At 41.0% G+C, this 23,254-nt stretch overlaps 1 protein-coding gene across 1 annotated transcript in view; it reads left to right on the forward strand.

Moving 5' to 3' along the window:
• The window catches only part of LOC135522620 (cadherin-10-like), a 55,618-nt gene that overhangs the window by 26,581 nt on the left and 5,783 nt on the right, over positions 1–23,254 (forward strand). Inside the window, exons 3-8 of the mRNA XM_064949056.1 lie at positions 596–890; positions 6,924–7,043; positions 9,094–9,261; positions 9,727–9,914; positions 14,381–14,640; positions 19,412–19,548. Coding sequence (XP_064805128.1) covers positions 596–890; positions 6,924–7,043; positions 9,094–9,261; positions 9,727–9,914; positions 14,381–14,640; positions 19,412–19,548 — 1,168 coding nt within the window. The remainder of the gene's footprint in view (positions 1–595; positions 891–6,923; positions 7,044–9,093; positions 9,262–9,726; positions 9,915–14,380; positions 14,641–19,411; positions 19,549–23,254) is intronic.

Raw genomic sequence — 23,254 nt, forward strand, 5'->3', positions numbered from 1 at the left:
ATGGGCCTCCCAGTTGCGGCCGGCTGCGACAGAGCCTGAATCTCTGGTGGCACGGCTAGCACTGCTTTAGACCACTGCGCCACCCGTGAGGCCCATTTATGTTGCAATATATGGTCCATACAAGAACCAAATAAGATCCAAACAAGAACGATTGCCTTTCAGTCTCTGAGCTAACATGCTTGTGCTAGCATTCTTGTTTTTCCATTTCTTAAATTAAGTAAATACATTGTGAGGGATGGTAATCGTCAGCCAAGAGTATATAAACTCTGAAATCAAATGTTTGTGAATTGAATGTATCCAAGGCCAATATAGTGAGCAATAATCAAAATCTCAAGATAGTTGCTAAATGGCATATATTATTATTATTTTTATTATAGCTAGCTTGGCTGTATATGAATATCTGTCCAGAGAGACTAATCCAAGGCAGATGTAAAAAGATGTTGAATTTAGTGTTGAATCTGTTATTTACATAAACCTGCCAACTGTACTTGCCATTTTAATTTTTTGTACATTTCAAATTTCCTGACTGACGCTGAATGCTCTCTCCATCTCAAAAGAAATCTCTCACATGGTTTTTCCTTCTTTCTATCCACAGCTGCATTCCAATATGGACCGAGGGGAAGGTAACGTGAAGTACATTCTAACTGGAGACGGGGTGGGGAGCTTGTTTCTAATAGATGAGAACTCAGGTGACATTCACGCCACAAAGCGGTTGGACAGGGAGGAGAGGGCCATATACACACTCCACGCTAAGGTGGTGGACAAGAGGACCAACAAGACACTGGAGGCTGATACTGAATTTAACATCAAGATCCACGACATCAACGACAATGAGCCAAAGTTCTCAAAAGACATCTATTTCGCCAGTGTCCCAGAGATGTCAGATGTCGGTGAGTAAAAACAACTGCATTGTCTGAGCTGGTCCTTTTGTGGTGCTGAATTTCCATGAAGAAATGTGAATGACAATTATTTTTTAAACTTAGTTAACAAAGGCAAAGATAATGAACTGGAAATCAAATCATGTAATTGACACCATAATATCCATATGTAATAGTGGAAGGTTGAATCTTTAGTGAAGGTTTTGCCTCATTGCACTGAACTTAATTAAGATAATATAGATGAACCAGTAGGTAGGCACAAATACAAAAAAAAGCCTTAAAAAGGCAAAAGGGCAAACTGGAATACATTTCCAATTATGAGCCCACAAATTAATAGAATTGTAATTGCAAGTTAAATAAAAAACCTATTTGCCAATATGGCAAATAATCGTCCTCTATCGTGATCACATAATGATGGAATCATTAACTGATTCCAGAGAGAGGATGTTGAGGTTAACAGTGACTGGATTTGTGGCTGGAATTGCTGGAATGTTTGAAAACATTGATGAAATTGTGGCTGGAATTGTTGGAAACATTTGATGAAAGTATTGAGCGGTGGAGCTCATATACAGAACAGTTTGAATATTTTGTTCTTGCATATTACATTGATGAGGACAAAATTGTGCCTAAATTATTTAGTATTATGGGGCCAAAGAAATGTAATTTACTCCACAGTCTGCTACAGGCAAGGTAACACAACGTGTGGAGATATTGTGGAAATACTGGAAGGACCATTTTCACCAAATCACTAGTTATTGCTGAAGGTTTCACAGAAGGACTCAGGAATAGGGAGAATCAGAGACACGTGTTTGCTGCTGCATTAAATAGTGCACTAAATTAAATCAGTGCACTGTGAGTTTGATGTTCTAAATGACAGCATTAGAGACAGACTAGTATGTGAGCTAAGGCATGAAGCTACACAAGAGACTATTGACTGAAAGTAATCGGACCTTTATAAAAGCTATTACAGTCAGTGTGTCCATGGGAATAGCTCCAAAAGATGCTCAACAGTTGGATTCATCAGGAAATGTGCACCAAGTTGCAACTGAAAATCAGGAGAGGGAAATCAAGGCACATGCTTCCACTTTATCAAAGCATGATATCAGGCGTCTACTTGCTGGCGTAAGAACATAGATTGATGAGTCTGTGGTAAAAAAGGGCCTTGTCGAACGAGCTTGCAGAAACAAAAAGAGCTCAGAGAAAATGTGTAAAACTGAAAACAAGAAAGAGATATTCCAACACAGGAAAAATAGACATGTTTAGGCTGTTGAGCAAGTGACCAATCAGAAGAAGAAGTCACAATAAATATACTGACTGTTGCTGGGGGGCTGCATGGCTACTATGTCTCTCCCTTGCTAGAGGGGCAGCCGGTGCATATAGAGATTGACATGGGCAGCTGTATCTCTTTTGTCAGACACAGTTTGACAAAAAGACACTGGAACACCTTGCATTTCAGCCAGCACACATCATATTAAAGACTTACATGGGTGAATCTGTCGCCATTAGAGGCATCACTGAGTTCACAGTTCAGATAAAGGGACAAACTGAAAAAATTCCAGTCTATATTGTGAAAGGAAACTGTCCATCACTACTGGGATGTTTGTGGTTAGAGAAAATCATGCTGGACTGGCCATCAGTGCATACAATGACACATGGAGACACAGGCCTATCTTAAAAAACATGGAGAAGTATTTAATGGAGAGCTGGGTTTCATGAAATACTGTATATTATAGTGAAATTCAGCATTAAGCCAGAAAACAAACCAAAGTTTCTGAAAACACGACCGGTACCTTATGCTATCAGACCAAAATTTGAGGCTGACTTGGACGCTCTTGTCCAGGGTTCCCCAACTGGCGGCCAGCAGGCAGGGTTTTGTTTGGCCCCCCCAAACTTTCTGAGGAAAAAAAATTGATATACACCGCACATTTTTTTTAAATATAGTTGGCCATAAAAAGACACCAGGAAATCACCCCCATGTGATTTTAATGATGCTATTCTGTTACCCAGTATTCCCACACATAAGAGAGACACTTTTGTATACAAATTTGTCAAGTTTTGAAATCATTGTGTTTTAGTCAAATACTTTATCTGTTTGAGCTTCGTGCGGTCAATTTGACGTCGACAAATGTCTTATAATGTTCTAGCCCCCTGACCATCCACTCAATAAATGTTTTTCTTCCCACAGCTGAATCTAGTTGACATTCCCTGCTCTAGTCAAAAACAGGGTCCTGGAGCCAGTCAGTGTGAGTGAACGGGCGACACCCATCATACCAGTCCTTAACAAGGATGGTGGAATCAGGATATGTGGAGACTTTTGAAAGTCACAGTTAACCCTGTGTTGTCCGCTGAACAATATCTGCTACCATACATCAATTTAGCCGACAGTCAAAAGCAAAATAAACCACTACCAAGCCTAGTTGCGGATGCATGTGGAAGAAATGTCAAAAGAGCCACTGACTGTTCTGACGCAAAATGGGCTCTTCAGGTATTGTCGTCTACCGTTCGGAATCACAATAGCACTAGCGCTGTTCCAAAAGGAGATGGAACAGACCCTGAGTGGATTGCCAGAAGACCAATGCTACCTGGATGGCATCCTTGTTACTGGAAAGGAACAAAAAGGATCATCTCTAGAACTTGGATGCAACACTACAGAGATTGAAGGACTATGGACTGTGAGTTTGTAAGGAGAAATGTGCATTCTTCCAATCCAGGGTTAAATACCTTGGACAAGTCATCGACACTACAGGCTTTCACAAGGCTTTGTCCAAGGTCAAGGCTATCTTGGACGCCCCAGCTCCTCAGAACGTGGGCCAACTACATTCTTCCTGGGGTTACTGAACAACTATGGACACTTTCTCCCAAGCTTTTCAGCGAAGCTGAAGCTGCTGTATCCGTTGCTTTGTCAGGACAGAACATGGAAATGGACAAAACAATGCGAGGAAGTGCTCATGAAAACCAAGAAAACACTTTGTAAATCTGCACTGACAAAACTTTGACCCGTCATTGCCCATCCAAATAGCTTGGGATGCTGGTCCCTATGGTGTGGGAGAAGTCGTGTCCCATGCCTTCCGGTGAAAAAGAGCCTATCATTTTCGCATCGAGGACATTGAACAAAAGCAAAAATGAATTATGCGGTGATAGAATGAGAAACTCTAGGCACAGTTTTTGGAGTGCGTAAGTTTCACCACTATCCCACCCATGCACCAACAACCCAAAAAATTAACAAAAGATTTTAAAAAAAAACAGACGAAGGAAAACAGAAAACAGCAATGCAACAAAAAAAGACATCAAGGACAACAAAAATCCTAACAGCAAGGCCGACTGAATATGTTTGAGTCCATGTATGGTACTATTTACATGTGTGTTTGTGTCCATGTATGTGCACGTGTGTGCATTTGAATGAGAGTGTGTGTATACGCATGTGTACAAACAGCTGTGTGGCATTAGCCTCAGGAAAACAGGCATTAGCTGTAACACTGCCCCTCAGTGTCATTCAAACATACTTTTTATTTTGACTTAATTATTTTACTTTTATCTTTGACCGTCATTCTATCCCCCGCCCAGCAACACCACTCTCACTTGTCTCCAATTCCACATCCCAACCCTGAGCTTCCCTCAGACCATCCCAGCCATCTCTGCTGGCCACCCTCTTCTGATTTCTACGGAACACATATATTTCAACTATGCTCTGATGTTTAACATAGATTAAAATTGTATCTAATCGAATAGAATCCAAAGATTGCAAGTTGAAGATAAATACTTTTACTAAGAGTATTAGTTACTGACCCAGTCTCTCCAGAGGTTTATTATTATTTCTGAAGGTACTGCATAGGTGTAAACATATATACAGTGCCTTGCGAAAGTATTCGGCCCCCTTGAACTTTGCGACCTTTTGCCACATTTCAGGCTTCAAACATAAAGATATAAAATTGTATTTTTTTGTGAAGAATCAACAACAAGTGGGACACAATCATGAAGTGGAACGACATTTATTGGATATTTCAAACTTTTTTAACAAATCAAAAACTGAAAAATTGGGCGTGCAAAATTATTCAGCCCCTTTACTTTCAGTGCAGCAAACTCTCTCCAGAAGTTCAGTGAGGATTTCTGAATGATCCAATGTTGACCTAAATGACTAATGATGATAAATACAGTCCACCTGTGTGTAATCAAGTCTCCGTATTGAATGCATTTTATTGAAGGAAAACAATAACAGTCTTAACTTTTTTGGTCAAAATAGTGATATATTCTTATACACTGTACAATAAGGAATTCAACTACAAAATACTAGTCTTCTCCCATTTTTTTAACCATTGCCCCCACCCACAAGATGTATAAAAAATAACACTAAATAAGAAGAAAATAAGATAATAGATGCAAATCAAAAATGTGAAGAACATAAATCAATCGACTGTAATTAGCACATACAGGACAGTATGCAAGTGTAACTGCATGGACTTTGCAGATGCATTTTGCACACGTGCAGCACATAGTATTTGTTTTACAGTACTTATTTGGGGGGCAGAATTGTCATCTCTTCTTGCCTGCCCCAGCTGCAGCCTCAGGTGGATTAGGACAATATTCAGCCCCCTGAACAGCTTTCACAAGCCCTGCAAAGGCTGCTGTATGGGGGAGGCGCTCCATCCTTTGAATGTGTGGAGTTACAGGTGCATTTCTCAGCTGCTCCAGGAACACCCTCCTCTTGTTACGCTTATCTGGCATCCAGGTAGGGTTGATCTTGTTCCATATCACAAAGGCATTGTATGAGGACACATCAATGATGTTATGGAAGATGACCAGGGGCCAGCGGGCAGTCATCTTCCTGCAGCTGTAAGTTCCAATCACCTTGTCCAGGTTGTCCATGCCTCTTTTGTTGTGGTTGTAGTCCAGGATGATGGCTGGCTTCCTGTCCTCATGATCACTGATCTCAGCCGTTTTGTGCAGTGTGCTCAAGAGGACGACATTATTGTTCCTCTTTGGGAGGTAATAAACTAGATTGGTGATGGGGGTGAAGGCAAACTTTGATGGGAAGGCCTCTCTCCCCCTTGTTGTGAGGATTGCAGGGGGAGCTTAGGCTTGTTCTTTCTAACTGTGCCAACCATGTTGATCTTCCTCTTCAGGAGCTGCTGGCTGAGTTCATGAGAGGTGAAGAAATTGTCACACGTTATGGACACTTGCAACGCTGAGCATTGGTCCTACGATCCTTCTCGCTGCTACTCCTCAGAAGAGGAGGAATGCCATTACAATGTCATGAGTATGGCAGCCCATGTCTTGTGGGCCCTGGGGTCACCCTTATGACATCGTGTGATGCCATCCTGCCCTGGTTGTCATATGGTGACAAGGACCATGATGTTTTGCTGTTCTTTGGCAAAAATGTCTGTCATTCAGCATGGGGGATTTCTTCTTCATCTGAAGATGATGCATCATGCTCTGGGTTGTAATTATTCCCCATCTTCTTCTTCTTCCTCTTCTAAATCATTGTTCTCTTGTTCTACCTGGACATCTGAAAAAAATCAGATCTATGACCTGTTGGGCATTGAAACGTGCACATATGACTTCAGCAAAGAGAGAACTGGGGGACTGTTATCTGAACCACCTGTATAGCCTCTGACTGCATTCCCCATTAGTAAACAATGCTTTCAATACATTTTTATTTTGTCAGAAATGTTGTTTATTTTGACTGAACTTGAGTCATGTGTGGGGAGAGGGGAGATGCTGCACAAGCACAAGAAAGTTTTCGACTTGTCTGTGTTTAATCAGTAGCACGCAATCTCAACTTCTCGTGTGTGTGTGTGTGTGTGTGTGTAAATTTGTTTATCTGACAGGTAGATACACTTACTTCAAACCCTAGCTAACAACACTGAACAAAATGTAAAAGTAACATGCAACTATTTCAAATTACAGTTCATATAAGAACATTTGTCAATTGAAGTAAATGAATTAGGCCTTAATCTATGGATTTCACATGACTGTGTAGGGGCACAGCCACTTGAGTTGGGTTCCCCATTATGGATATGTGCATGATCTCTATCTTCTCCTCCACAGGCACGTCAGTTATACAAGTCACCGCGACAGATGCTGACGATCAAACATACGGGAACAGTGCCAAGCTTGTGTACAGTATTCTACAGGGTCAACCCTATTTCTCAGTGGATTCAGACAATGGTAAAATATTCCCAACAAGCAAAATTGGCATGCAAACACTTGAAATGAGGTATCTTATGTGCATATTATCTCTCTGCAAAAAAAGACTCAGCAGCACTCAGTATGGGGTGTTTTTTTGTGAATGAGAAGTGAGTTGAGGTGAATCAAAGGTTTCCTCTCTTGTCTGAATCAAGCAATGATAATTTATTTGTGGGTTAATGTCTGCCGTGAACTGTTGGTGTGGTGTAAATAGAGCTGAAGTATGAAGTTTACATACACCTTAGCCAAAAACATTTAAACTCAGTTTTTCAAAATTCCAGACATTTAATCCTAGTAAAAATTCCATAACTTAGGTCAGTTAGGATCACCACTTTTTTTTAAGAATGTGAAATGTCGGAATAATAGTTGATAGAATGATTTATTTCAACTTTAGTTTCTTTCATGACATTCCCAGTGGGTCAGAAGTTTATATACATTAAATGAGTATTTGGTAGCATTGTTTAACTTGGGTCAAACGTTTCAGGTAGCCTCCCACAAGCTTCCCACAATAAATTGGGTGAATTTTGTCCCATTCCTCCTGACAGAGCTGGTGTAATTGAGTCCGGTTTGTAGGCCTCCTTGCTCGCACACAGTTCGCACAGTTCTGCCCACAAATTTTCTATAAGATCGAGGCCAGGGCTTTGTGATGGCAACTCCAATACCTTGACTTTGTTGTCCTTCAGCCATTTTTCCACAACTTTGGAATTGGAGTTGATACTAAGTATGCTTAGTATCATTGTCCATTTGGAAGACCCATTTATGACCAAGCTTTAACTGATGTCTTGAGATGTTGCTTCAATATATCCACATAATTTTCCTACCTCATGATGCCATCTATTTTGTGAAGTGCACCAGTGCTTCCTGCCGCAAAGCACCCCCACAATATGATGCTGCCACCCTGTGCTTCATGGTTGGGATGGTATTCTTCGGCTTCAAAGCCTCCTTCTTTTTCTCCAACCATAATGATGGTCATTATGGCCAAACAGTTCTATTTTTGTTTCATCAGACCAGAGGACATTTATCCGCATGTACAGTTGCAAACCATAGTCTGGCTTTTTATGGAGGTTTTGGAGCAGTGGCTTCTTCCTTGCTGAGCAGCCTTTCAGGTTATGTCAACATAGGACTCGTTTTACTGTGGATATAGACACTTTTGTACCTATTTCCTCCAGCATCGTCACAAGGTCCTTTGCTGTTGTTCTGGGATTGATTTGCACATTTCACACCAAAGTACATTCATCTCTAGGAGACGTAATCCGTCTCCTTCCTGAGTGGTATGACGGCTGCGTGGTCCCCTGGTGTTTACACTTGCATATTATTGTTTGTACAGATGAACGTGGTACCTTCGGGCATTTGGAAATTGCTCCCAAGGATGAACCAGACTTGTGGAGGTCTACAATTGTTTTTCTGAGGTCTTGGCTGATTTCTTTTGATTTTCCCATGTTGTCAAGCAAAGAGGCACTGAGTTTGAATGTAGGCTTTGAAATACATCCACAGGTACACCTCCAATTGACTCAAATGATGTCAATTAGCCTATCAGAATCTTCTAAAGCCATGACATCGTTTTCTGGAATTTTCCAAGCTGTTTAAAAGCCCGGTGAACTTAGTGAAATGTAAACTTCTGACCTACTGGAATTGTGATACAGTGAAATATTCAGTCTGTAAACAATTGTATAAAAAAGTATGTGTCATGCACAAAGTAGATGTCCTAACCGACTTGCCAAACTATAGTTTGTTAACATACAATTAGGTTGGAGTCATTAAAATATATTTTTCAACCACTCCACAAATTTCTTGTAAACTTCCGACTTCAGCTGTATACATATATGTGTTCAGCTTTTGATGCCTTCATTTGATAACTCAACAAGATTTGTAATATGTTGTGTTCATACTTATTACTGGCAATACAGATTATTGTTTATTCAAAATTAAGTAGATCTTGTCCTTGTAAATTATTTTTAACTCATGTTAAACCTGACCAATCATACACCAGTCGTACTTATTTATACTGATAGTAGTCTATTTTCTTACTCAGGTACTATCAGGACAGCCCTGCCCAACATGGACAGGGAGACGAAGGAGAACTACCAGGTTGTGATCCAGGCTAAAGACATGGCTGGCCAGATGGGGGGACTATCAGGGACCACCACCGTCAGCATCACTCTCTCTGATGAGAACGACAGCCCACCCCGCTTTGCCAACCGTAAGACTCAATTCCGCTCTCCTTGTTGACCTGTTTTTCATTTAGGCGCACACAATGCTGTACTGTACAGTACATATATGTGCTTTATAACTGTGCAAAACTGTTTGAACCAAGTCAACAAAGGTTATTCTAGCTTGTAGGCCTATCAACAATAACGTATGTTCTCTGTCTAGTCAATGTCGGATAAGGTTTTAAGACATAACCAATAAGCTTTTTCCTACCACTGTACTGAACCTTTAATGTCCTTTCAAAAAGCAGATGTTGTTCTATGCACTGTATGTAGCCTATGGTTAGGACTGGCATCATAGTCCCAAAGAGAACCATCTGTATGAAATAATCCTTTCTGAAGGATTCCCACAACTAATGACAACGTTGCCAAACATTCCCACACAAGGACAATTGCACAAAAATGGCAGTGCTTATTCTGTTCTTTTTTTAAATCATAGTTTTTCCTCATCTCCCCAGATACATTTCGTCTGAGCACTCTGGAGTCAGCTGAAGTAGGAGCTGCCATAGGTCGGATCAAGGCTAACGATGCGGATGTGGGGCGGAATGCTGAGATGCAGTATAGCATCGTCGACCGAGATGGACAGGACATATTCACCATCATTACTGACCAAAATACACAGGAGGGCATTATCAGAGTAAAAAAGGTAGCCCCTAAAGTACTTAGTGCAACGTTCTCATGTTTTAATCGCCTATGACCCCACTGCTTCAAATCACAAGATACCACTTTGTGTGCAGACAGAGTGATCCTCTCTCTGAACTAAACCCGTCTTCTATTATTATCATCATCTTCACGAAAGTACTTAATTATTTTCACTGTCAAGAGACCCTTATTCCTCCTTGGGATTTGAATAAAGACTCTGAGACTTTTGAAATCCAGGTTTAGCTTTTCCTTTCTTAGCCAGGGCCATGCTTTTCAGAGCCTCAGCGAATTATGTAAATTGAAGAACCTAAGTGGTGCGTACGGACTGAATACACAGGCTCAGATGAAAAATGATAGCAGTCCTGATACCATTTCTGTCAAGCCGTCTATGCATTCAGTTTGACGCAAACTTTCAATAAATCTAACATATGCACCACACCGAACGCACTGCAACTGCCTCGACAACTCAATGCTGCAAGGGAAACACAGCGTTTCATTGGAAATTAACGTTATTCTGGTGTACCAAAATGCATATTTTAGAAATCGTAAAGTAATTTTGCATACTGAGACTTTTCTTGTTTTACAAGATACAGCAATAATTTTGTCTCGCCTAGGGTGGCAGATAAAAGTCACCTTGTCCTAGAGATATTTACACGGTTATCAACACGTCCCACCTTGGTTAGCCTACACGACACAAAGCGTTTATTTGAAGTGTTTCTAAAATCCCCTATGGGAAAAATGAATGGTGGAAAAACGATTGGAACCATTTCCTTGTTTTATGGGTATTATGACTCGTACTGTGGTACTCTATATTGGACCATTAAAACAGGAGTTGCAAAGATCCAGTGCACTTCTTTTGTGAGTAACTTTTAATTGTATTTTTTTGTATTATTATTTATTTTAGGGGGTGCAACAGCATGAAAGCCAGGGTTAGAAACATTATGGGGAGACTACCTAAACCTAAACAACCATTTCAGTAATGGGTGCACAAAAAATGTAACTGATTGGATAATTCTAGAAAGAGAAATGTAATTTATCTTCATATCTGCAATGTGATTGGTCGATAATCTAACACATCAAGGGTGTGTTGTATGGTTTTCAGTTTTTACACATTAATTGCAGTAAAGTATTTTGAAACATGTAAACACATCATGTGGCGTTAACTTAACACAACATGTCATCCCTAACTAGACACAAGGATGTGTTAAAAAAATACCACATTTTCTACGATTGTAGGCATTGAGAATGAACAATATAAACCTGAATAGTGTAAAAAGATACAGTGCCTTGCAAAATATAAATCCCCCTTGGCGTTTTTCCTAATTGTGGCATTACAACCTGTGATTGAAATGGATTGTTATTTGGATTTCATGTAATGGACATACAGAAAATAGTCCAAATTGGTGAAGTGAAATGTTAAAAATTACTTTTCAAAAAATGAAACAAAACTGGCGCGTGCATGTGTATTAATCCCCTTTGCTATGAATCCCCCAAATAAGATCTGGTGCAACATATTACCTTCAGAAGTCACATAATTAGTTTTAAAAAAGTCCAACTGTGTGCAATATAAGTGTCACATGATCTGTCACAGGATCTCAGTGTATATACACCTGTTCTGAAAGGCCCCAGAGTCTGCAACACCACTAAGCAAGGGGTACCACCAAGCAAGCGGAACCATGAAGACCAAGGAGCTCTCCAAACAGGTCAGGGACAAAGTTGTGGAGAAATACAGATCAGGGTTGGGTTATAAAACATATCAGAAACTCTGAACATCCCACAGAGCGCCATTAAATCCATTATTATTTTTTTAAGAATATGGCTCCACAACAAACTTGGCAAGAGAGAGCCGCCCACCAAAACTGACGGACCAAGCAAGGAGGGCATTAATCAGAGACGCAACAAAGAAACCAAAGATAACCCTGAAGGAGATGCAAAGCTACACAGCGGAGATTGGTGTCCAAAGGAACACTTTAAGCCATACACTCCACAGAGCTGGGCTTTACGGTAGAGTGGCCAGGAAAAGCCATTGTTTAAGAAAAAAACACAAGGAAACATGTTTGGTGTTTGCCAAAAGGCATGTGGGAGACTCCCCAAACATATGGAAGAATGTACTCTGGTCAGATAAGACAAAAATGGCCATCAAGGAAAACGCTATGTCTGGCGCAAACCCAACACCTTTCATCACCCCGAGAACACTATCCCCACAGTGAAGCATGGTGGTGGCAGCATCATGCTTTGGGGATGTTTTTCATCGGCAGGAACTGGGAAACTGGTCATAATTGAAGGAATGATGGATGGAACTAAATACAGGGAATTCTTGAGGGAAACCTGTTTCAGTCTTACAAAAATTTGAGACTGGGGCGGCGGTTCACCTTCCAGCAGGACAATGACCATAAGCATACTGCTAAAGCAACACTCAAGTGGTTTAACTTCTTATGGCTGGGGTCAGTATTGAGTATCTTGGATGAATAAGGTGCCCAGAGGTGCCCAGAGTATACTGGTCCCAGAGGTGCCCTGCTACTGGTCCCAGAAGCTAATATATACATATCATTGGTATATTTGGATAGAAAACACTCTGAAGTTTCTAAAACTGTTTGAATGTTTTCTGTAAGTATAACATATCCCATATGGCAGGCAAAAAAATGAGAAAAAAATCTAACCAGGAAGTTGGAAATCTGAGGTTGGTCGTTTTTATACTCATTCCCTATTGAAGATACAGTGGGATATTGGTCATGTTGCACTTCCAAAGGCTTCCACCAGATGTCAACAGTCTTCAGAACCTTGGTTGATGCTTCTACTGTGAAGGAGGGGGGAATGAGAGGGGAATGAGTCAGAGGTCTGCCAGAGAGCCACGAGCTGGTGACGCTCGTTCACTTGAGAGCGAGCTCTGTTCCATTGCATTTCTAAAGACAAAGGAATTCTCCGGGTGGAACATTATTGAAGATTTATGTTAAAAACATCCTAAAGATTGATTCTATACTTTGTTTGACATGTTTCTACGAACTGTAACGGAACTTTGACTTTTCGTCTGTTCCTAGTGAACGCACTTCATGAATTTTGATATGTGAACTGAACGCGCTAACAAAAGGAGAAATTTGGACATAAATGGACATTATCGAACAAAACAAACATTTATTGTGGAACTGGAATTACTGGGAGTGCATTTTGATGAAGATCAAAGGTAAGTGAATATTTATGTTATTTCTGACTTCTGTTGACTCCAACATGGTGGATATCTGCTTGGGTTGTTTTGGTCTCTGACCACCGTACTGAATGTATGCTCTTTACGTAAAGTTTTTTTTAAATATGACACAGCGGTAACATTAAGGAGAAGTGTATCTAAAGTTCCGTGTATAACACTTGTATTTTCATTAACATTTATGATGAGTAATTTCTGTAAATTGATGTGGCTCTCTGCAAAATTATTGGATGTGTTTGGAACTACTGAACATAATGCGCCAACTTATACTGATATTTTTTTATATAAATATGATCTTTATTGAACAAAACATAGTCCTATGAGTGTCATCTGATTAAGATCATCAAAGGTTAGTGATTCATTCTATGACTATTTCTCATTTTTGTGACTCCACTCTGGCTGGAAAAATGGCTGTGTTTTTCTGTGACTTGGCTCTGACCTAACATAATCGTTTGTGGTGCTTTCACTGTAAAGCCTGTTTGAAATCGGACACTGTGGTGGGATTAACAAGAAGTGTATCTTTAAAATGGTTTGAAATACTTGTATGTTTGAGGAATTTTAATTATGAGATTTCTGTTGTCTGAATTTGGCGCCCTGCACTTTCACTGGCTGTTGTCATATCGATCCCGTTAGCGGGATCTCAGCCATAAGACATTTTAAGGGAAACATTTAAATGTCTTGGAATGGCCTAGTCAAAGCCCAGACCTCATTCAAATTAAGAATCTGTGGTATGACTTAAAAGACTGCTGTACATCAGCGGACCTATCCAACTTGAAGGAGCTGGAGCAGTTTTGCCTTGAAGAATGGGCAAAGATCCCAGTGGCTAGATGTGCCAAGTTTATAGAGACGTACCCCAAGAAACTTGCAGCTGTAATTGCTGCAAAATGTGGCTCTACAAAGCATTGACTTTGAGGGTGAATAGTTATGCACGCTCAAGTTGACATTTTTTTTGTCTTATTTCTTGTTTTTTTTCACAATAAAATATCGTTTTCATCTTCAAAGTGGAAGGGATGTTGTGTACATCAAATGATACAAATCCCCCCCAAAATCTAAATGGGAAAAATGCCAAAGGGGGTGAATACTTTTGCAAGCCACTGTAGGTGGGGAAACTCCACTATATTTTACTCATTCACTCATTTTTACTTCAACCAAGAATCCACCAAGTTAATCAATTAAAGTATAAACCTACAGTTATGAAAGGACTTACAGTTAGGATAGTATATTCATTCTATTGAATAATTATTGTTTCATCTGTTTCATGTTCTTCATAGCAACTGGATTATGAGAGAAAAAAGACATTCTCATTTAAAGTGGAGGTGACCAACACCTATCTGGATCCCAGGTTCATGTACAGTCCCAACCCTCCATTCAAAGATGACGCCATGGTGCGGGTGACAATAGAGGATGTGGACGAGCCGCCAGTGTTCAGCAGGAACCCTTACATCATCGAGGTGCATGAGGATACAGCCGCTGGTAGCTTTGTTGGTGTGGTGTCAGCCAAGGACCTCGATGCTGACAACAACCCAGTCAAGTAAGTGATTTTGTGATGAGGGTCATGCTGCTTGCTTAACAGTATAAAGCTAACAATTCAATGGTACATGTGGAGGAATGTCATGCAGAGGAGCGATGCTACTAATCCAACTCGGTTACACATATTATACTGAACTAATCTGTATCAGCATTTTTTTTTATATATGCTGTTCATTCAGAGGATTAAATTTACATACACCTTAGCCAAATACATTTAAACTCAGTTTTTCAAAATTAATACTTGATACCTGTTTTAGGTCAGTTAGGATCACCACTTAATTTTAAGAATGTGAAATGTCAGAATAATAGTAGAGTGATTAATTTCAGCTTTTGTTTCTTTCATCACATTCCCATTGGGTCAGAAGTTTACATAAACTCAATTAGTATTTGATAGCATTGCATTTAAATTGTTTAACTTGGGTCAAACATTATATTCCACAAGCTTCCCACAATAAGTTGGGTGAACTGAGTCAGGTTTGTAGGCCTCCTTGCTCGCACACGCTTTTACAGTTCTACCCACACATTTTCTATATGATTGAGGTCAGGGCTTTGTGATGGCAACTCCAATACCTTGACTTTGTTGTCCTTAAGCCATTTTCCCACAACTTTGGAAGTATGCTTGTGATCATTGTCCATTTGGAAGACCCATTTGTGACCAAGCTTTAACTGATGTCTTGAGATGTTGCTTCAATATATCCACATAATTTTCCTACCTCATGAGCCATCTATTTTGTGAAGTGCACCAGTGCTTCCTGCCGCAAAGCACCCCCACAATATGATGCTGCCACCCACGTGCTTCACAGTTGGGATGGTGTTCTTTGGCTTGCAAGCCTCCCCCTTTTTCCTCCAAACATAACTATTTTTATAATGGCCAAACAGTTATATTTTTGTTTCATCCGACCAGAGGACATTTCTCCAAAAACTATGATCTTTGTCCCCATCTGCAGTTGCAAGCCGTTGTCTGGCTTTTTTATGGCGGTTTTGGAGCAGTGGCTTATTCCTTGCTGAGTGGCCTTGCAGGTTATGTCAGTATAGGACTCTCGTTTTACTGTGGATACAGATACTTTTGTACCTTTTTCCTCCAGCATCCTTTGCCGTTGTTCTGGAATTGATTTGCACTTTTCTCACCAAAGTAATTCATCTCTAGGAGACAGAATTGGTCTCCTTCCTGTGTGGTATGACGGCTGCGTGGTTCCATGGTGTTCATACTTGCATATTATTGTTTGTACAGATGAACATGGTACCTTCAGGCATTTGGAAATTGCTCCCAAGTATGAACCAGACTTGTGGAGGTCTACTATTATTTTTCTGAGGTCTTGGCTGATTCATTTTGATTTTCCCATGATGTCAAGCAAAGAGGCACTGAGTTTGAAGGTAGACCTTGAAATACATTGACACGTACATCTCCAATTGACTCAAAGTATGCCAACTAGCCTATCAGAAGCTTCTAAAGCCATGACATCATTTTCTGGAATTTTCCAAGCTGTTTAAAGGCACAGTCAACTTAGTGTATGTAAACTTCTGACACACTGGAATTGTGATACAGTGAATTATAAGTGAAATAATCTGTCTGTAAACAATTGTTGGAAACATTACGTGGGTCATGCAAAGTAGATGTCCTAACTGACTTATCCAAACTACAGTTTGTTAAAAAGAAATGTTTGGAGTTTTTGGAAAAAAATGTAATGACTCCAACCTAAGTGTATGTAAACGTCCGACTTCAACTGTATTTGAGAATCCTATTCATTGACTACAGCTCAGCATTTAACACCATAGTGCCCACAAAGCTTATCACTAAGCTAAGGACCCTGGGACTAAACACCTCCCTCTGCAACTGGATCCTGGACTTCCTGACGGGCCACCCCAGGTGGTAAGGATAGGCAACAACACATCTGCCACGCTGATCATCAACACTGGGGCCCTTCACTGGTGCATGCTTATTCCCCTCCTGTTCTCCCTGTTCACCCACATTGCAGTGTGGTGCCAGGACAACAACCTCTCCCTTAATGTGAGCAAGACAAAGGAGCTGATCGTGGACTACAGGAAAAGGAGGGCTGAACATGTCCCCATTAACATCGACAGGGTGCAGTGGAGTGGGTCGAGAATTTCAAGTTCCTTGGTGTCCACATCACCATCAAACTATCATGGTCCAAACCCACCAAGACACTTGTGAAGAGAGCACGACAACACCGTTTCCCCCGCAAGAGACTGAAAAGATTTGGCATGTGTCCCCAGATCCTCAAAAGGTTCTACAACTGCACCATTGAGAGCATCCTGGCCCATTGCATCACCACCTGGTATGGTAACTGCTCGGCACCTGACCGTAAGGCGCTACAGAGGGTATTGCGAATGGCCCAGTACATCATTGAGGGCAAGCTTCCTGCCATCCAGGACATACATACTAGCCGGTGTCATAGGAAGGCCCAAAAAATTGTCAAAGACTCCAATTTCACAAGTCATAGACTGTTCTCTCTGCTGCCGCACGACAAGTGGTACTGGAGCACCAAGTGTAGGTCCAAAAGGCTCCTTAACAGCTTCTACCCACAAGCCATAAGACTGCTGAACAAAAAATCAAATGGTCAACCGTACTATTTACATTGACATTATCTATGCATAGTCACTTAACCCTTACCTACTTGTAGAAATTACATTGACTAACCTGTAACCTCACACATTGACTCTGTACCGGTACGTCCTCTATATAACCTCGTTATTTTTACTTTTTATTTCGCTTTTTACTTTAGTTTATTTAGTAAATATTTACCTAACTCTATTTCTTGAACTGCATTGTTGGTTAAGGGTTTGTAAATAAGCATTTCACAGTAAGGTCTAAACCTATTGTATTTGGCATATGTGACAAATAAAATTTGATTTCATCCTTTTTTGCATTCACTCTCTTGCACTGACTATGCACTCACTGGATTCTACCCAAACATTCACATATACTAAAATTCTGAGGATATACCCACCCTATATCAGCTTTCTGATCACCATACCAGCACCCACTCGTAGCACACGCTCCAGCAGGTATATCTCACTGGTCACCCCCAAAGCCAATTCCTCCTTTGGTCGCCTTTCCTTCCAGTTCTCTGCTGCCACTGACTGGAATGAACTGCAAAAATCACTGAAGCTGGAGATTCCCACCTCCCTCACTAGCTTTAAGAACCAGCTTTCAGAGCAGCTCACAGATCACTGCACCTGTTCAGAGCCCATCTGTATACAGCCCATCTATCTACCTCATCCCCATACTGTATTTATTTATTTTGCTCCTTTTGCACCACAGTATCTCTACTTGCACATCCATCTTTTTCACATCTACCATTCCAGTGTTTAATTGCCATATTGTAATTACTTCACCACCATGGCCTATTTATTGCCTTAACTCCCTTATTTGACCTAATTTGCACTCACTGTATATAGACTTTTTTTCTACTGTATTATTGACTGTATCTTTTGTTCATACCATGTGTAACTCTGTGTTGTTGTATGTGTCGAACTGCTATGCTTTATCTTGGCCAGGTCGCAGTTGCAAATGAGAACTTGTTCTCAACTAGCTTACCCGGATAAATAAAGGCGATTTTTTTTTTTAAATACACACACACACATAAAAATGATTCCCCACAGACACGCGCACACACACACTTCACATACACTGCTGCTACTCTATGTATTATCTATCGTAATTGCCTAGTTATTTTCCCCCCACCTACATGAACATATTAACTCGTGTCCATGAACAACGATTCTGTACCGGTACTCCTTGTATATAGCCTTGTTATTGTTATCTATTGTGTTACTATTTTTATTTTTTACTCTTTGTACTTTTTTACTTTGCATTGTTGGGAAAAGGGCTCTTCAGTAGATTTGATGTTCTGCTGCCGAATAAAGCCGTTTGAGGTCATTTGATTGTTTTATGACCTAATGGATGGATATGGTGTAAGAATAAACACAGCAAGAGAAACAAATGATTATTGGTGTGGTATCAAGTCTATAACAACAATTCAAAGTTTCCTCTAATACGTTATTTTGGGGGGGTGGAAATATGGTTCGCTTGGCTAAATCTAATCCATCCGTGTATCCAAGTGTCAGTGTGGAGTGAGGGAGAGAGGAAGGGAGGTTGGAAGAAAAGCAAATTATTCATGGGTCCCTCCTGGTGATTTCCCAGCGGAAGTTTGTGGCACTGTGAAGAGAATACAGACACTGTTTATATCCACATAATTATGTAAACTAGCCCAGTGCGGTAGCGGCACAAAGTCAAACTGAAAGAGCCTCATTTGCTCTATCAATTCACACTGCTCTGTTCTACCATTCCACACATATCGTGCCTGTCTGTTTGTGCATTTTTCTGTCTGTGTATCTGTCTGTCTGTCTCCCTCATGGAGACAACCCAGTCTCTGCTTGTGCAGCATGGAAGGATTGTGTTGCAAATTATGAAATGTCAGTGGAATACGTAAGTTGACAGTGATAAATGAGACAGCAGTATATAAGGATTCATAATGTCTTGACAAAACAAACAGAAGGAGAGGAATGATATGTACTGTGGGGACCAAAAATGTGTGATTTGTAATGTATTTTCTCATAGAGTCGTGTGTTATTATTCTCTAATGTAATGGATCACAAGAAACAGGGACAGCCTTTTGCAAATAGCGTACTGTATGGGGAAATAAATAATGTCCAGATTCTTTAATTTGATTAATGTGTAAATTATGCGTATATAAAAAAATATTGATATTTTTACACAATCAAAATGATGTTTTTGTATTTCTCTGCAGATACTCCATTGACCGTCATACAGATCTGGAGAGACTATTCAACATTGATTCTGTAAATGGCACCATTACAACACTGAAAGCCCTCGACAGGGAGATGTCCAAATGGCATAACATCTCTGTTGTTGCAACTGAAATAAGTAAGATTATAATCCCTTTTCTTTACCTTCTTTTGCAAAAAATGTCTATGCATGTGTCAGGCAGCCGAGGTCTAAATGTAATGTGGCCGAACTACGCCAACTAGGTGTGGTTATAAGCCCAAGGAACTCAGATAAATTAGGATAAGACAACAAGACATCGGCAGCCCAGTAGCGATTGCGTACTCTAAAACACAGAGTAAACTGGCCAGCGCCTTGTCCCACAGATATGTGCACCCTGGCACGAGTGTGCAAAGTTGGCAAAAGTTTTAAATGTATAAAATCAAGAAAAAAAAGTTAAAAAACAAGGGCATCTATGTAATATTCAAGTAAAAACGGTGCAATGTGCAAATAACACTAAATCACCACACTATAGCTTACCAACCGAGCCCAGCAGCCAATCCTGCAAGGACCCATAGCCGGCACTATAATCGGTTCATCTTCCACTACATAGAATTGACAAAGTCTACTTACAATTTTCCTGGGTAGCTGGCTCCAACCGATCGGACCAGAAAGTGTGTAGTTTGCCTTCATACACAAGTGCTGCTACACTTCAGGCTTCAGGATGGCTGGCTTGGTCAATCTGGCGTCGGCTCCGAGTGATATCCAAAGCTTTCCACTCCAGTCGTTCCACATACGCATATATACGGTCACAACCAGGATGGACAACCCCTGTCCCAACCCAATTGGTCCACATCAAAGAGCCACTTATCAGACCCAATTGTCCGATGGGATTCTCATTAGGAAGTTCACTGTTCACGGCGGGAGTGAGTAATTTGAAAGAAAACTAAAATAAACATACAAATACAATGTCATGGATTCATCAATGTTTCAGTGTAGGATAATCAGTCTGCAACAATGTGAGTCTTTCCAATTCCACAGTAAATCAAAGTTTATTGTTCACAGCAGCATGACATCCCCCCAAAAACTTTAATGTAGCCGGTCCCTGGCACATTCCATGTCTTGTTCTCTATAGTGAGCTGGTGGTTGTCCAAGGTTAGCCCGAGCAGGTGCCGGGTTATAACATCTGCTTCATCTGGTCTATGGGGCTCAGCAGCAGGGACAACATAAAAAAACATAGAATTGCGGTCTACTCCAGCCTCTGCCTCAACTATGGGTGTAGGTTCCTGTTCAGGTGCTCACCCTGTCCCTTTCTCTTCCAGTCTCGCACCCACACCCACTCACTTGGAAGTAGAGATAAAGCTTGTGTTTTGCAGTCATAGTACTTATTGTGTTGCTCAACTGGGTCCCCCATTTTCTTTTTGACTAAGTCACAATCAAAAGGTCAGCCTTTGGTGACAGTCCCTAACCCACCCATTGGGGTTGTGCTTTAGGCTGAGGGGGATCTACACCTAACCCAACAGCTACTGTGAGTCTTAAGTGGCAACCAAACATGAATACCCTGGGACTTGCAATAGCTTGGGATGTGCTCTGGCCACCTACTCTGCTTCTCTGCCTCCAAAGTGTGCAACAATGTTTTGTTTATTCGCTCTACCCTGTCATTCCCTGCTGGATTATATTTGGTTGTACTACTCTTAGACATGTCCTACATTTCACAGACTTGAGGCTTCAGGATGGCTGGCATCAAAGCTGACAAAAATATGTGCTCATATCAGAGTGGAAATGGGAGGGGCAACAAAAATGTCTCGACTACATGGGAACATACTGCTCCGACTTTGGTTTTTGCTGTCTGATCACGAGTAGGGACAGCCCATGTATATCAGGTAAACATGTCAATTATGACCAATTTTCATAAGTAACTCGGGGCATACTGAGGGAAGGGAAGTCTAGGGGAATCACGTCCAGGGGGAAGGACACTGGAATGGGGTTTAAGGGGGGCCCTGGCATCTACTCTGTCTTTCTGCAGGCTACAGACACCGCATCCTTGAAATTATGTTTTTACATTGGATAAAATTAGAGACTCAGAGCTACAAAATGGTATATAACACACTACAGTTGAGGAACAACGGGAAAGTAATTTTGCTTTAATAGTTGATGAACTTGTAACCTTCAGCATCTCTTTAAGGGTTGAGCCGAGAGTTCTGTACTAACAACAGCAGTCAAGCTGCGAGCTTGCTAGCTACTTCCAGACACAAATGAGAGAACAGCTCACTGAACATTACTCGCCCTAAGAGAGCTTGTTAGGCTGTTATGTTACCCAGCAGCATACCACCCTGCATACCAATGCTGGCTTGCTTCTGAAGCTATGCAGGGTTGGTCCTGGTCAGTCCCTGGATGGGACAACAGATGCTGCTGGAAGTGGTGTTGGAGGGCCAGTAGGAGGCACTCTTTCATCTGGTCTAAAAAATATCCCAATGCCCCAGGCCTGTGATTGAGGACACTGCCATCAAACCATCACGGTCACCTAATAATCGCCAGTGTACAATTGGCTCATTCATCCCCTGTAACTATTCCCCAGGTTGTTGCTGCAATAATGGATAAATAAAATCCAGAGCGTTGGTGACTGCAACTGCGCTGTCAGATTGTCCGCTCATAAATTCAGAGCACTTTTCTCTTGGAGCGTTCAGACTTAACAATGGCAGGTCAGAACCCAAGCTAACTGGCTAACATTGGCTAGCTTGCGAGCTACTTCCAGGCATAATGAGATAACACTGACCATTTTACTCGCCCCAGCAGATCTGCTTAGGCTGTTTTCATGTTATCCAGAGCATTGGTGACTGTAACTGTGCTGCTGGCAACAATTGAATTACGCTTTTTTGCCAACGTTTACTGACACCGTCCGTATTTAACAGGTATTAAATGAACCATAATCCCAACTCATGACATTACTACCCCGCATGCATCTGCTGGTAGCTAACCAACCAGGTTCAAGCTAGCTAACATTAGGCTATAACTAGTGGCTCTGAGATACGAATCACCAGAACATACATGTACCGTTAGCTAGCGAGCCAGCCAGCTAACGTTAGCTAGCAGTACACTTTAACTTGAAATGAAAAGACTATGTCAAAATGATAAACTTGCAATATCTGCAAATGTAAGTAGCTAGATTATCTTACCCATACATATTATGGATGGAGGCGTCTCCTGTCAGATGCCATGGTTGCCCTTAGTTTGAAAATGTAATCCGGAGACAGGTGTTTTCTCCATCTCCTTAGTTAACATACTCAAATTCTACTGACTTCAAAACTCTGTCCTCCAGAAAGTGGAGAGCACACACGTAACGTTAGCCAACGAGCCAGCCAGCTAACATTAGCTAGCTAACTTTAACTTGACATTAGGTTTATGCAGTTTTACTACACAATACATTTGATAAAAAGCTACGTTAGACAGCATTACCTAGACTTACTGATCAGCTCAAATAGACGGAAGTGTGCTATATGGCAGACCAATCCAAACTCATCTCTCGGCATGTCCAGCCCTTCATTATCTTAGCCAATCATGGCTAGCGGGAGAGTTGCTGACTTTTTCTGTGGCTAAACCAACTAGGCTCGTAATTTAACAATTTTATTCGTATTTACAGATGGTATACACGTTCACATGTTCTAGAGGGCATTTCTACCAAAAAAAAACACATTTTGATAAAAATAAAGAAGTTTGCGTTCAAAAGGCTCTCCTGTGAAGTATGGTAAAGAGATGAACATTCAATTCTCTGTCATCAGGTCTGGTGGACATCCTTGCAGTCAGCATGCCAATTGCACGCTCCCTCAAAACTGTGGCGTTGTGTGACAAAACTGCACATTTTAGAGTG

The sequence above is a fragment of the Oncorhynchus masou genome, chromosome 30 (genome assembly GCF_036934945.1).
Source record: "Oncorhynchus masou masou isolate Uvic2021 chromosome 30, UVic_Omas_1.1, whole genome shotgun sequence".
Classification (NCBI taxonomy): domain Eukaryota; kingdom Metazoa; phylum Chordata; class Actinopteri; order Salmoniformes; family Salmonidae; genus Oncorhynchus; species Oncorhynchus masou.